This window comes from Lagenorhynchus albirostris, chromosome 13, assembly GCF_949774975.1.
Source record: "Lagenorhynchus albirostris chromosome 13, mLagAlb1.1, whole genome shotgun sequence".
Lineage (NCBI taxonomy): Eukaryota > Metazoa > Chordata > Mammalia > Artiodactyla > Delphinidae > Lagenorhynchus > Lagenorhynchus albirostris.
In genome coordinates, this window is record NC_083107.1 from 26,975,287 (window position 1) to 26,989,292 (window position 14,006).

Here is a 14,006-nt window from a genome sequence, read left to right on the forward strand (position 1 = left end):
TCCTATGCACTTTTGCACCACCCATGTGACTGCTGCCTTCCTGGAGCAGCTTGTCAAGCCATTCTCCACAAAGCATTCCTGCAAAGGCCTGTCACCACTCATATTTTATTGAGAACAGTGGGCGGGTGGGGAGGGGGTGCTGGCTACTGCGAAGGATTGAGAACCCAATAGGCCAGACAGGCAGATTCCACCTGGCTCACGATGCAGGAAAGGGCCTGTGGGGCGGCACCTGCCCTCCCTGGGATCCCTCAGCAAGGGCATGTGGCAGCCCCTCAGGAAAGGTAGGCAGAAAGGAATTGCAGGTGATAGGTTATAATTTCCACAGCTTCCAACCCAAGAGTAAGGGGTAGTGCTAATCTGGGGAGGAGAGGGAGAGAGTCAGGGCTAATCTGAGTATCTAGCCTAGCTCTCCTAGGTTTCTGGAAGACTTCAGTGTTCCTAAATGATCCTAAAGATGGAGACTGAGACTAGGAGAGCCCCTCACTGACCCATGCTCTAGAAGATTCTAGGACATCCTAAATTACGGAGCACAGGCCTTTCATCCCCCAGAACTCAGCCATGCTGCTAGAGTCCTCAGTGGGAGGAGGGTGGGAGGAAGGGGTCATGATGTCCCTCCCAAGGGAGGCAGAGACCTCTTCCACACCCTGTGAGGCCAGGCACTGTGCCAGGGCCTGAGAGGCAAGGCATAAGGACAGATTCTGGGGAGATTCTCTGGGGAGAATCTCTGGGGAGATTCTCTACTCCCCGGATGTCTAAATGGTGGGTGTGGGGAGGTGAGCAGAGGGAGGTAATGCCCCCGGTTCAGTGTCCCCCACAGAAAGCCTTAGGAAGGTGCTCTGGAGGCCCAGTTCCTCCCTCTTGCCTCTCCCAGCTGTGCTAGTGGGGAAGAGGGTAAGGGTGTCTAACCCCCTCTCTTCTTCAATGGAGTCAGGCTGTTCGCAGGTTGCCACTTTGTGACCCAACCACCACCCCCCCAACAGTGAGTTGAGAAGGGTGAAGCCTTAGGTGGATGAGTAAGTGGGGCCATGGAGCCAAGGGGAAGAAACACTGTTAGGCCCTGACCTTGGTTCCAGCCACTTACACCCATACCTCAGGGGGAGGCCAGTTCTGAGAGGCTCAGTGACAGCGCAGAGCCTGAGCCGCTCAACAGCAGTGTCCTGGGCATGAGGTCTGGCGGGAGGTGGAGGGCCTAGGGTCCAGCCTGTCTTACCCTCTGGAAGAAACAGAGCTGGCATGGGGGGAAAGCAGGCAACAGGAGTGGGAGTTCCTTCCAAGCCTCTGCTCTGGGGGAAGGCCCCCTCTTCTGGCAGGGTCTAGGGTAGGACCACTTCCAGGCAGGATGACATCACACATCAGTCATCTCATCCCCCAGCTCAGCATCTTCCGGCTCTCCTTCCTCATCCTCTTCATCGTCCTCCTCCTCAGAGGTCATGTTGGGTTCATCAGCCTCTGCCAGACATTTGGGGCAGGAACAGACAAACAGATAGTTCTCCCTGCAGAGGGTTGGGGGGGATGATGGTGAGGGTACAAAGTCAGGCAGCCACCAGCACGGAGAAGCCCAGAGCCCGGCTTCCCACCACACCCCCAGCTGGCACCTGAGGATCTTGTGGCGGCTATGGCGGCTGCGCTCCCGCTGACAGCAGTCTAAGTAGCTGATGCAGATTTCCTAACGGGCAGAAGAGAGGTGGGCTCTGACAGTCTGTGCTTCTAACAGATGGGATTAGGGCCTCCCCAACCTCTGCCCTATGTCCAACCATTGCCCCATCCCCAGGAGCCGGAGCTGCCCTTCAGCGAAGGCGCAGGTCACCCTGATCCATTCCCCTGTGCTCACAGCAGAGGCCACTATGCGGCTTTCACAATCTGTGTCTGAGACAGGGGGCTATGCTTGGCCTTGGGCCATGGCCAAGGTCTGTGGCTGGGGCAGAGGTTATCTTGGTGTGAAGCTACTTGCCCTGAAAGAAGTTTCAGCCAGGCTCCGTGCACAGCTCTAAGAGCCAGGACCCCACACCCACACTAGTACCCCACAGTCCAAGCCACAAAGGGCCATGTCCTGCTTCCTTAGATGCTGCAGATTCCTTGATCAAAAGATAGCTGGGGACAAGAACTTAGGCACACAGTTGTCTCTGAAACACTGCTCTGACGCTTTCTGGAGTTATTTTTTGAAGTGGGGTGGGGTTAGAGTACACTCATGGGGAAGACTCATGTCCTGGAGCATGTGGGGATTCAACCCAACAGCCTGAACTTGGGACTGTAGCCACTGCTGCTCCCAATTCCTGGAGAGAACCTGCAAGGCCCACTGCCCACCCACCCCGACAGCTACTGGCCCCCTCACCTCTCCTGGCTTAATATCCTCCAGGGCGGTGACATGCAAAAGGAAGTTGTTTTCTGGGAAGGAGGTCTCTGCATTGGGGACACAGCTGTGGTTGCCTGGGTCATGAGAGGCAGGTAATGAGGATTGTTGACTAATAAAAATAACAGCCTTAACTGTGCAGAGCACTGGGTCCCATCTTTCCTTGTTCTCTGATCCCTGCTAGGGCTAAGCAGGTCCTGGGACCCGTTTCCTATATCCCTGTCCAGTGCTCTTTCCTGAAGAGCACAGGCACTAATGCAATCCCGCATCACTCCCCTCCCCTCCTGCCATGACTGCCCCTTCTCTCCTCACTGGTCAACTTGATCCTCAGATGTGTTCCCAGTGTCTCACAAACGGAGGGACAGGGCTGTGAAAGGGATGCCCGTGGCAGGCCACTTAACTCAGTCCTGTCTGTTATTGGATGTCTGGTAACAGCTGAGCCAGGCCCTCTGAGAGCCCAGTTTGGGAGGAGTAGTGTCCCCAGAGCCTGGGAGGAAGGTTTTGCAGTGAGGAGAGCAGAGGGTGGGAGGCTGGGATCTGGAAAAGACAACAGTCTGAGCTGGCTCTGCCCGCTCCATCAGGTGCTGATGAGACTGCCTTCCAGCCTGAGCTCCTCCCGGGCTATCACAACACTCTCCTACCAAAGCTCACAGGGCAGTGGTGGGGCAAAACCCAGGCTTCCCTTTGCAAGAATCAGAGCTCTGTGCCCTGCCTCAGCACTGGGCCTAGCCCACTGGAAGCTTTTATATCAAGGCACAAGAGTCCAATAAATGAATGAAAAATAATAGAAGGAGAAGGCTGAGGGGAAATCCCCAGGAAGCTCAGCCCTAACCCCACTCCTAGACTCAACTCTACCAGCCCAGAAGGGGCCAAGAGAGATGAACTGCAGCTGTGGGGCTACCCCTTCTCAATGCCGGGACTCACAGCAGCTCTGCAGCACAAAGAGGCCAGATCCTTCACAGTTAAGAAACTCACCAGTTGCTGTAAGACAGTAATATGCAGATGTTATTGCATCCACTTTATAGGTGGGAAAAAGAAACTAGGCTAATAAGGACAGGCACTGGCTCCACTGTCTTGCCACCCAGTCACTACTATTTTACCTGAAATTGCTTCTCTGAGGCACAAGCCTTGCTTTCCTATAAATGGTACCACCTTACTGTCCAGCCCTCCCCCACCCCCAGCATCAAGCCTCCGCACGGATGGCGGAGCCATTTCTTGTGTATGTCCTGCAAACAGATCTGAAGCTTCCCATAGGCACACAGGAATTACCTTCCCCAACCACGAACTCAGAGCTCCCTGGGGGAAGACTGTGTCCACTGTCTAACTGACGGATGTCTCCAAAGTTGGGTGAGGCCAAGACTCCATCTCACCAACCTGTCTCGATGTCCTTGTACAGCTGGTCAATGAAGGCGTCCAGCTGCTCACGGTCCTGAGGCTTCAGCTCCAGAGCGTCACAGGCATGCACCCACTGGCTCAGGGAGCTGGGGGTCCCAGGCAGCCATGGTTGGAGAGGAGGAGGCCTAGCTCACAGGGCTCCCCCACTCCAAGCAAGTTAAGTCCATTTCTTTCTCCAGGGGGAGGGTGGGGGTGGGTGGGTGTGTCCTTCCCCAACAGACTAAGTGCTCCCAAGACTCAATCTTTCTGACCCCCACCACTGAGTTTAGTCCAGCATTCTGGCCAGAGTCACACCCTGCCCCACCCTAGTCTTGAAAAGAGATGTGGCTACCTTCCTCAGTCAATCTCCCACCCCAGCCCTGAGGGACAAGCCCAACAGCTCTGGAACATTCTCTCCTAACCTGGTCCCAATTCCTTGGCCATTGGTCCCAACAAGAGCAAAGAGAGACCGGAATCCATCCGGAGTGAACCACTGTGGGGAAAAAGGGAGAAGAGCATTCAGGTTACAGCCACTAGCTTTTCTTCCTGTTGAGGAAGTTTGCTGTGAGTCAGTCCCATCCCAACTCCAGAAGACCAGGTCTGCTCTGGCTTAGCTGTCCCAGTAGGAGAGACGCTGACCTGGTTGCTCGTGCAGTGCTGGAGTGACTGGGAGGCCATTGGTCCCACCTTCCCCACACTCACCTGGCTGAGTGCTTCCTCATAAAGGGCCTCTGTGAAGAGTCTCCGCAGAAGCTCCAGCTGGCCCTGGTTTAGGGGAAGCAGGGAGAGACTTGCATCCCTGGGGATTTCCCATTAGCACCCAGGCAGGGCCCATAAGACCACAAAAGGGAAGGAAAAGGGTGAGCTCTGCAGACCGAGCTTTCTCTGGGGGCAAAGGAAAGCCACAGAATCCTTATCTCCAAGAGACTTGGCAGTCTACTGGCCTGTTCCAACCCAGGGTAGCAAACCCCAAATTCCTCCCTATTTTCTAGCCCTTGTACCAGCAGGGCGAAGGCAGCCGGGCTTAAAATGTCTGTCCTCACCACCACCCTCCAGGCTCCCTGCCCCAGCCTCCAGACCAGCTTGACCCTCCCCCTCCTTTCCTCACATTCAGTGCAGGAAGGCCCACCCCAGCACCCTTTCACACACCTACCTCCACCTTCAGGCAGCTCCTGCATGGAAGTCTGCTATTCTCAGGGAGAATGCATAGTTCTTTGATTTGAAGCAAGTGCTCAGTACATTGGCAACTAAAATTGTTTCACACCGCTCCCTGACCCTGTGGAACCCCCAGCCCTTCACTTTCCATTACACTTGATTCGCCCACTGCTATCCTATCATGGGGTCCTGCCTTCCCACATCAGGGCACCCAGCCCTTCTGTCCTCTGTCATCACCCCACTTCGCAATTTTAAGTCCACATTAGGTCATGAAGTTAAATAGCGGCAGGAATACAAGTCTCTGAACAGATTTTTGGACCCAGGCTCTAACTTCTTCCTGTGGCTGGGAAGGCAGCAAATGTGGAGCTTCCCTTAGGTAGCCATGGACATCCCCAGGCTACTGGGGGGGTGGGAGGGTCATGTGGAGAGACCAACCTTGAATTTGTCCCCCAGGAGTTTGTGGACAATTTCCTCCTCCTCATTGGCGGTTTTATTACAGAACTGGGAGAAGAGCCTGATCCAACGATCCTTATCCTTAGCCTGCAGTGAACAAATATACTTCAGGGTCAGGTTCACACATGCTCACGCATGCATGTGCACACATGGACTCACGGACACCCTCCTCTTTACTGCCACTCCTGCCCACGTGAGAGGAGTAAGCTGTCATTCTAAAACCCCTGCCCTGAGAAACACCATCACACATGAGCTTCTAAGTAGACCCTTCCTGCCCACCCTGCCCACACCCAACCATCTTCCCAGCTGGTGCCAAGCTAGCCAGTTCACGACACTTGGGAAAATAGGAGGATGAGGCTGACAAGCAACAACACTAAAGGGGTCAGAGTGGCTTCTCTCGCTTTATCTAAGAGACACAATCCTGAAAAGGTGGTGCTTATATATGAATTGCTGCTGCACAGGAAGTCATCCATAGATCACAGACCACAGGCAAGATGAGCCCCCATGTCCCCTGCTAGATTTATGGTTAGCTACTCCTAAGGTTTACACAGCAAGCAGCTCTCCTTTGGGAAGCCCAGAAGGAACTCTGTATCCAAGCCAGAGTGTTAAGGTGAGAAGAAAACTGAGGCCAAGGGTTGAATGAGGCCGGAGTCAGCTTCCCTGAGAAGATCAGGTGGGCTCACCTGTTTCACTGTGGCCACCATCCGGGCCATCAACATGATGCTTGCAGTCTCAGGGGGGTAGTGAACACTCCTGGGGAGAAAGAAAAAGGTTTGGCCTAGAACTTCCCTCCCCAGTAGCTGAATTCAGGGAAGCCCAGTCTGATTACTACAGAGAATCTTTCCTACCAATCTCATTTATAACCAAAGAGAGAAAGTTATTGGCAAGGACTTGGGCAGGATTTTATATCCCTATGGGCTTCATGGGGCTCTTCCTGGGAGTGTGTAAAATACTGAGAATGGTAGGACTGGCGGCTCAGATTTAAGGCAGGGGGAATGGGTGATAGTTTAGCCCTAAGAATGGAGGAAAAATCTAGGGGGTGGTAACTTAACAAAGATGGCTGCATCCACTAAGCGTGGGGAAGGCAGGCAGGGAGGGAAGGATAAAGGAAAGAAGAGAGGAAATGCTACCTACCTCCATGCCTCCTGTAGCTTATTGAGAGGATGCAGGGGGTCATCCTGGGAGGGGCCTGGGCACAGGACCCGATGGTATTGCTCAGCTGCGGCTAGCAGACATTCTGTACTGCAGTACGTCACCTGTTGGGGGAGGTGGAGGTCAGCACCCTAGGATCTGGCAGTGGGGTGAGGCACAGACACCCATGTGGTCTCACCTCCTCTAACTGTACTCCTTCCACAAACAGCCCCTAAGCAGTAGTCAGTGGTATTGTGAGATGAAAAAGCATACAGTGCTCTGGAGACATGTGAGAGGGGCACCTGACCCAGGCTTGTAAAAACGTGGGAAGGAGAGACTGCTTCTCAGGTACAGGGAAGGGCCCCTGCCAGGCTCCTAGGAAGAGGGCAAGCTCCCACCAAGCCTATTTTCTAGACAATGGGACTGGAACAGAGGACGAAACTGGCACAGTAATGTCTTTTTCATGTCTTTCCCTACATTCGGGCTCTCAAGGGCCATGACCAAGTCTGTCCTCACTCCTGTCTCCCCAGAGAGGACTTCAGCTTAGCCCCCAGGGATATTCACCTGGCAGTGGGGACAATTCTGGTGCAGGTCCTTGCGCACAGTGCACAGCTCAGGGTGAGGCAAAACCTGGCCTGGTTTCCCAGTCAGTCTCTGGGCGTTCTCCTCTGCCTTCTCCAGTGCCCGAAGGCAGTGGTCACAGGCTGGGGGAGAGAGCCAGATGTTGACAATTAAGTGTCTTGAGAGCAGGGGCCACATTTGTCCTCTTCACAGCAATATGCCCAGGGTTAATATAGCACCTAGGTCAGAGAAGGTGTTCAATAAAAGTATGAGAAGTGAGTGAATGAATATGTTAAATGAATGTATTTCACACGCATTACAGATGATGCCTTCTTCCCTCTCCGGAGTCCCCACTCCTCCCGGCAGACTCTCTCTGCTTCTTGATGGGACTTAGTCTATGGGGTTCCCCACCCAGCCCCCAAACTGGGCTTTCCCCACATTCTGGAGCCGAGTGACCCTCCTTTCACAGATTTTTCTCTAGCCCAAGAAAAGTGTGAAAAAAGCATGTGACTGGCAAAGCTAAGAGCGTCCTATTTGTTTCTGACCCCTAACACAGCCTTTATTGACCAAGGGGCATGGGGTCTCCACTTGGTAGAGGGCTCCACTTTGGCACAGAGCCCTTCAGCACGACATCTAGTACCTTACAGTATAGGCCACACTGAGTTCCAGCAGTCCTCCCCCAAGGAGCACTTTGGAAGAACCTCTCTGCAGCAGGCTCACAGCCCCAAATGGCCTGAGATTAGACAGAGGCATGGTTCTCAGGTGCAGCTCTCCAAGGGAAGACGCACTTTCCTCCCAACACCTGGAGTCCTAGAGACGGCAGCCGGTAGGGATGTACGTACTCTCTTCCATGCGCAAAGGCTGCTGGGCCCAACAGCCCTCAGCAGTAGGTGAGATGTGCTCACCTCGGTAGCGATAAAGTGCATTCCAGAGAAACTGTGCAGCCACCAGGGGCCGTTCGATGAATATGGTCTCCCCCTTCTGGATCGGCTGTGTGGCAAACAACCCCTTTCCCTAAGAGGGCAGAGAAGAATAGGATGGCCATAAGAAGAGACAGAGGACATAGCTTCAAGGGCTCCTCACCCCCACGTGCTTCCCTCTCATCAGAGGCCTCTGCCTCAGGAGGGTTCACGGAGCATGGTCGGCACCCTCCATAACTGCCTCCTCTGGAAATGCAGCTCTGCCCAGTTTCAGTCGCACTTCTACCAGCCTGTCTAGAGCAGAGGGCTTGGGATGGGAAGAGAGCCACCACATCAGCCATGTCAGACTAATCAGAGAATTTTTAGGATGGCCAGAGCAGGGCCAAGGTTCACAGCAGGCTGGAGCCTCCAGTACCAGGAACTGGTACAGGGCGGCCTTCTCTGAGTCACCCACATGCCCCTCCAGGATCCTTGTCGTGATGCTGCTCCTCAGGGTTGCATAGAAATCCTACACCACGGGAGGGAGAGGCCTATGCAGGAGAATATGCCCTTCTTCCCTGGTCAGCTGGGTACTCACAGCACCTAGCATACATAGTACCTGGTACCCAACAAGTTCTCAGGTGTTACACTGAAAGGAATGACTAATCCTAGCACCAGTCCTAATGCTAACTTGCTGTGAAAATTTGAGCCAGTTGCTTCACTTTTTTGCATCTGTTTACCATGTGAAAAGTGGGTATTATAATAATACCTACCAGGTAGTTTCCAGGATGCAGTGATATAACACAGGTGAAGGAATTTCATGAACTCTAGCTCCTTACTACTCAAAGTGAAGTGATGGACTGGGCAGCATGGGTATTGCCTGGGAGATGTTAGAAATGCAGAATCTCAGGCCCCACTCCACACCTGCTGAATCAGAATCTGCATTGTTAAAATCAGCTGCAGATGCCCAGGCAATTCATATGCACATTAAATGAGAAATACTGGTCTAAAGCACTGTGGATATGTACAGGATGAAGGATGAGAAAACTGTTGAATTGCCATCTCTCAAATGTGCAAAGGGACGCAGGAGACAGCTTCAGAACCTAGGCAGTTACTGGCCCAGCTGGGCACTTTCTCCCACTCTACAGAGGAGTGGTGCCCCTGCCAACAGTGAACTGTCATGAAAAGAGATAGAAAGGAAATGATTGACACAGCAGTGAAATGTCCTGTCACGTTGCCTCCTGGGTAGCTCCCGGTTTCCTTCTAGCACTGGCACTCTGGATAGACAGGGGCACCTCCCAAAATCAGCAGCAGGATGTAAAGACCTGGACAGGCCCTGAGCACCCCGTGAGCCACACATCTCAATCCTGTGAATAACTCTGGGAGCTCTAATATGGTACAGTGGGGCAGCTGGAACAAAACCACTGGCAAAGCCGTGGATGCAGCCTGGTTGTCTTTCTAGAAGCCCACCTCCATGCCTAGTAGCCCCTGGGACCCACCCAGCAAAATGAAAACCTGGCCTTCCTCTGTGGGACAACAAGATATGGACAGCTATCCACATTACTTCTGACAATCTCAAATCTCAATATTGAATAAATATTGATCTCTTTCTCCCTCCTTCTGGAGGACCAAATGTAGGAAATATTTAGTAAAGCAAAGGGAAGAATCAGAGCTGTTCCTCTGTGAAACCACTTATCCCCCAAACATATAAAGTATTTCAAGAAAAACAACTCTAATTCATATTACCAAGAAGACCGGAGAGAACGGAACCTGAATGGAAAGGGTACAAACTATGCAAAGTTTATCTCCAATTTGAAAAGTTCAAGTTAAAAAAAAAAAAGATTGTACCAAAATATCTAAGACTATGTAGTAAATTAATTCTTTATTAAATTATTTTCTAGAAAAATATCAAGTGCCAAAAGTGAATTCAAAAGGAAGAAAGCCAAGACAGACTTGCAATGCCAGTACCTGCCTGATGTGCATTAGTACAGCATCCTGGTTGACATCTACCATATTTGGTCAGGTTTCTGTTCTGACTGGTCATGTCCCTGGCATAGCAATTGGTAAAATTTTGGAAATCATTCCTGCCAATGTCCATAGAGGCAACAGAGAAAGTGGTCAAAAACTACCCCCATGTGAGACCCCTAGTCTATATGGTTTCATGAGCGAGCTCTCTCAAACCAAATAAGTAATTCTTGTGCTATTTAAACTATCCAATAACAGAGAAAAAATGGAAAGCCTCTCTATTAAAAAACAAACAAGCATAATTTTGATGTGGTAACCTAAGGAAGATACCATAAAGGAAAAAAAAAAATCACAAACTAATCTCACTTTATGAATGTAGAGGCAAAAAGCCCAGGATAAGCCATCTTGTCACCAGGTCTGGGTATGTGATTCTTCTGCAGCAGCAGATGATGTAGGCATGAAGAGGGAAGCCAACTCATTCTTCCAGAGCTGGGGTTTTGATAGAAGGCTAGGACTGGACAATTGGGCAAGGAGAGTGGCTGAAGTGATGAAGTAAGAGGGAAGAAGTAAAACAAGGAGGGGCCTGAGAGATAGGGGTGAAGTGAAAGTAAAGGTGAGTATCTCTGCAGGCTAGGAGCGACGGAACTGAGACACCATCAAACTGTGAACCAATGAAGAGCACTGGAGGCCTTGGGGTAGAGATGGAGTTGTGGGCAGCTGAGGAGGCCAAGGATATGGGAGCTGATTTACCACGGGAAGAGAGGAACACTCCAGATGCCTCTGGAGTGAAAAGAGGACAATGGAAGGTTGGGTTCGGGAACTGGATGAGTAGGATGATGTTGAGAGCAGGAGACAGATGACTAGAAGGCTGACATCTAGGGCAAGGACCAAGGATACACACAGCCACTACACATGACAAACTGTTCAACCTCATTAGTAAACAAATATAAATGAGAACAAAGCGATATCATTTTGCACAAATCAACCAGCAAAGATATCCAAGAAAAAAAATACTCAGTGCTGGTGAGAACAAAAGGATGTGTGCACAGACACTGAGCTCCAATATCTTTGACCTCAGAGATAAAAAACAAGATACAACATAAGGGTCCATAAATGAGCAGTTGTTGAGTGAACAGTGGTCCTGCCATGAAACAGACCATTACTCAACTCTTAAAAATTAATATGTAGCATTATTGATATTGAAATATTTACTGCTGCATCAAAAAGCAGTTTCTAAAAATACAGTTTTAATATGCACATATTTGCACAAATATAGATTCTGAGTGTTTTACCTTCTCTTTCCTTACATGCGCTTTTTTTTCTACAACGAACTTCTAAAACACGATAATAAAACAACAAAATGTCACCCTCTTGATTTAAACCCTTCAATGCTACTACGGGCTTCGGTCCAAACTCCTTAACACTCCAAGCCCCTTCGTGAAGTGTCCTGGCCTTTTCCCTCAACCCCCACCCAAATCTCACTCATAAAGTTCCCTGAAGACCCAGGCCTTTTTGTACCGCAGCTCCCCCTGCCCAGCACGTCCCGCCCAAAGCTCCCAGGACCCAGCAGTAATGTCCCCCGGCCTGGCGCTCCCCGGCCCCACTGGCGGAAAGGCCCGATTCCACGGGGGCAGGTGACGCGCACGGAAACTCAGCGGGCTCGGGCCCACCGCATGACCGCCCCCGAACCCTGCGCGCGGGGACAGGTAGCCCCCGGGCCCCGAGCCGGGAACGGGCCGCAGCGCCCGAGCGGCAGAGGAGCCTCTAGATTGCAGGCATGGGGTCCGGTGGGGCTGTCTCCAAGGCCGGGCCGAGTGGGGGGACCCCGGCACGGTCCGCCGCGGCCTCACCTTGGCGCTGCTCACGAAGCGGACTTCCACGGCTACCCGGGCTCGGCCCGCCACGCCCACGCAGAAGGAGAACACGTCGCACATGGAGGCCGCCATCTTGGGCGTACCTCCGCCTCCTGACCCTTGACCCCGCCTCGACCCGGGAGGCCCCGCCCCTCACTGGCCCCGACCCCAGCGTGAGCGTCCCCGAGGCTGCGAGGGTTTGCGCGCTAGCCGGTCTTAATTTGGATCTTTTTGGTTTATGTATCTGTAGGTTAAGTAGTTCGTTTACTGGGTGTAGCTGGGCCTGCCTTTGCGCAGTTTTGCCTCTGTCTCTATCTTCGTGGCCAGTACCAGAGCTTGTGTGTGCGTATAGTTTTGATCTGTGTACCTGTATCCGAGTTCACGTTTGTGTTTGTTGTTTCTGCCACCCAGTGGTCCGTCTTGAGTAAAGCGCTCTCTGGACCCAGTCATGGGGTGGGACAGCAACGGGCTGACTTACTGCTATCCTCTCTGGCCCTCAACCTGAAGGGAAGAACTAGCTTACCCCCACCTATCCATCCTACAAAGTCCGGCGCAAGATTTCCTATTTCCGTAGGCAGTCTGGCAGCGGGACAAACTGTCCTACGAAAGATCAAGCTGGACATGTGTCTTCCTCAGACTCTTCAGGGCGTAGGGACCTTGTAGCCTGGGGGTGCTGGAGGTCTAAGGACCCGTGAAATTGTATGCAGAAGTGAGTCTGCAGATTCTCATTGTCCTGACAACAGGAGAGGGATCTATTCTCTTGTTCAGGACTGACCTGAACATTTGTCCCCACAGCCAGGCCTGACCACCATGTCTCAGTTTGTTCTCTCGTCCTCCAATTGATTCCGTGCTACTTGAAAAGGGACCTGTGTTTGCATCTGCTGCGGTCTCATGGTGACATTTAGGGATTTGATAGAGCACAGTAACTGCTGAATAGGTCACTGCTGGTGATTTAAAAAAAAAAAAGAAAAAAAAGTGAGCCCATGGTTCCCGGAAGAGGCAAATGTAGCTGTGTTCCTTTAATAGAGCTGACTGGGTCCAGCATTAGGAAGGATTTCCCGGAAGACAGGAACAGGAGGGTTCTTGAAGCTGGACCCTGGCCTCCCTCCAGCTGCAGCTTGGTCCTGGAGGCGATGGTCAACTGACTTGGCGGCAGGTGGTTTCCCAAGGCCACCCCTGCTCCCTGCCTTTTCTCCCTCCCTCAGAAAACTCTGGAGAGCAGTGTGGACCATGCCCTCTCTCACCACCAGGTGGCAGGGCAGTCCTCCTTCCACAAGTTCATCTCAACACCCAGAAGTCATTCTGTATTCTAAATGAATACCCTCAACGGAAGCCCGCCAGGGAATGTGGAGTGCTAGAGAAATTAGCTCTGGAAATATTGGTGGCAGGCTTCACAAGAGTAGGCTATCAGCTACGCTTCTTGGAAAGAAACTGAGTAGATTCCTGGGAAGGAACGGGAGCCATGAGAACTGGTTGTGAAGCAGGGGAATAATAATACAGCAGAGTTTATGACAAAATGCCAGTTTTGGCAAAGGCAGAGTTAAATCTCTCTGTATGAAGATGGATAGGGGGTCAAGTCAAGTAGCTAGACGGAAAAAGATGGTGTTCAGGGTAGCATGTCTGCTCCAAGGAGGCAGCTGGGCCTGAGCTCCTTCTGAGAGTGTTAACATTTCAGACAAAATAAGAAAACTTTGGTAAATTCTGGGAGAGGAAATGGGCTAAATGGTCTGCCCTTCCTTCTTTGCTCTCAACTCCACCATCTCCAATGGCGAAGTCTTCTAGGCCCATATACTGATTCAAGGAGGCCCTCTCTCGTCTACAGCCAGGCCAGGCAAAGATTAATCCCTGGAGAAGCCAGGGGTGAGGTATTACTCCCACAGATGAAGGGGGCCTATAAGCCTTAATAGTTACTGCACACTTAGTACTGAGCCTGGCACACTATAAGTGTTTTACAGACATCATCTCAGTCTTGAGAGGTCTACGTTATCAACATACCCATTATACAGGTGGGGAAAAAAACTTCAGAAGTTCGGTAACTTAGCCAAGGACACAGCTGAAGGCCAAAGTCTGTACCCATGACCATTTGCATTATTACAGCTCCCAGGGGTAGATATAGGAAAGGGGGACCCCTGCTTGACAGTTCAGATTCCCCTGATGCCCTTTGACCTGACAAGCTCTTCATTAAGAATTGGAACAGGGAGGTCCAGTTGGTGCCCCCAGGAAGAACTAGCCCAAACAGCTTGGGTTGAGCCTCTGTCCCAGTCC

The 14,006-nt window shown here is 51.8% G+C and overlaps 1 protein-coding gene across 10 annotated transcripts; it reads right to left on the reverse strand.

Annotated features, from left to right (window-relative positions):
* Positions 1-91: 91 nt before the first annotated feature.
* SMYD5 (SMYD family member 5) lies at positions 92-11,866 on the reverse strand. Of its 10 annotated transcripts, none has more exons than XM_060168576.1 (13): positions 11,739-11,860; positions 7,930-8,038; positions 7,028-7,167; positions 6,467-6,588; positions 6,016-6,085; positions 5,315-5,419; positions 4,427-4,489; positions 4,147-4,217; positions 3,725-3,831; positions 3,275-3,331; positions 2,333-2,427; positions 1,596-1,666; positions 92-1,493 (listed from the first exon to the last, which is right to left on the reverse strand). In XM_060168576.1, the coding sequence occupies exons 1-13, from the start codon at positions 11,832-11,834 to the stop codon at positions 1,346-1,348; spliced, it is 1,254 nt and encodes a 417-aa protein (XP_060024559.1). In that variant the 5' UTR covers positions 11,835-11,860; the 3' UTR covers positions 92-1,345. The 10 variants fall into 10 exon arrangements, 8 of the variants coding, with proteins under 8 accessions (XP_060024559.1, XP_060024557.1, XP_060024565.1 ...); XM_060168578.1 differs by having other exon boundaries at positions 1,345-1,449; XR_009544000.1 differs by lacking the exon at positions 3,275-3,331 and adding an exon at positions 2,752-2,887 and having other exon boundaries at positions 1,386-1,449.
* Between the last annotated feature and the right edge of the window lie 2,140 nt (positions 11,867-14,006).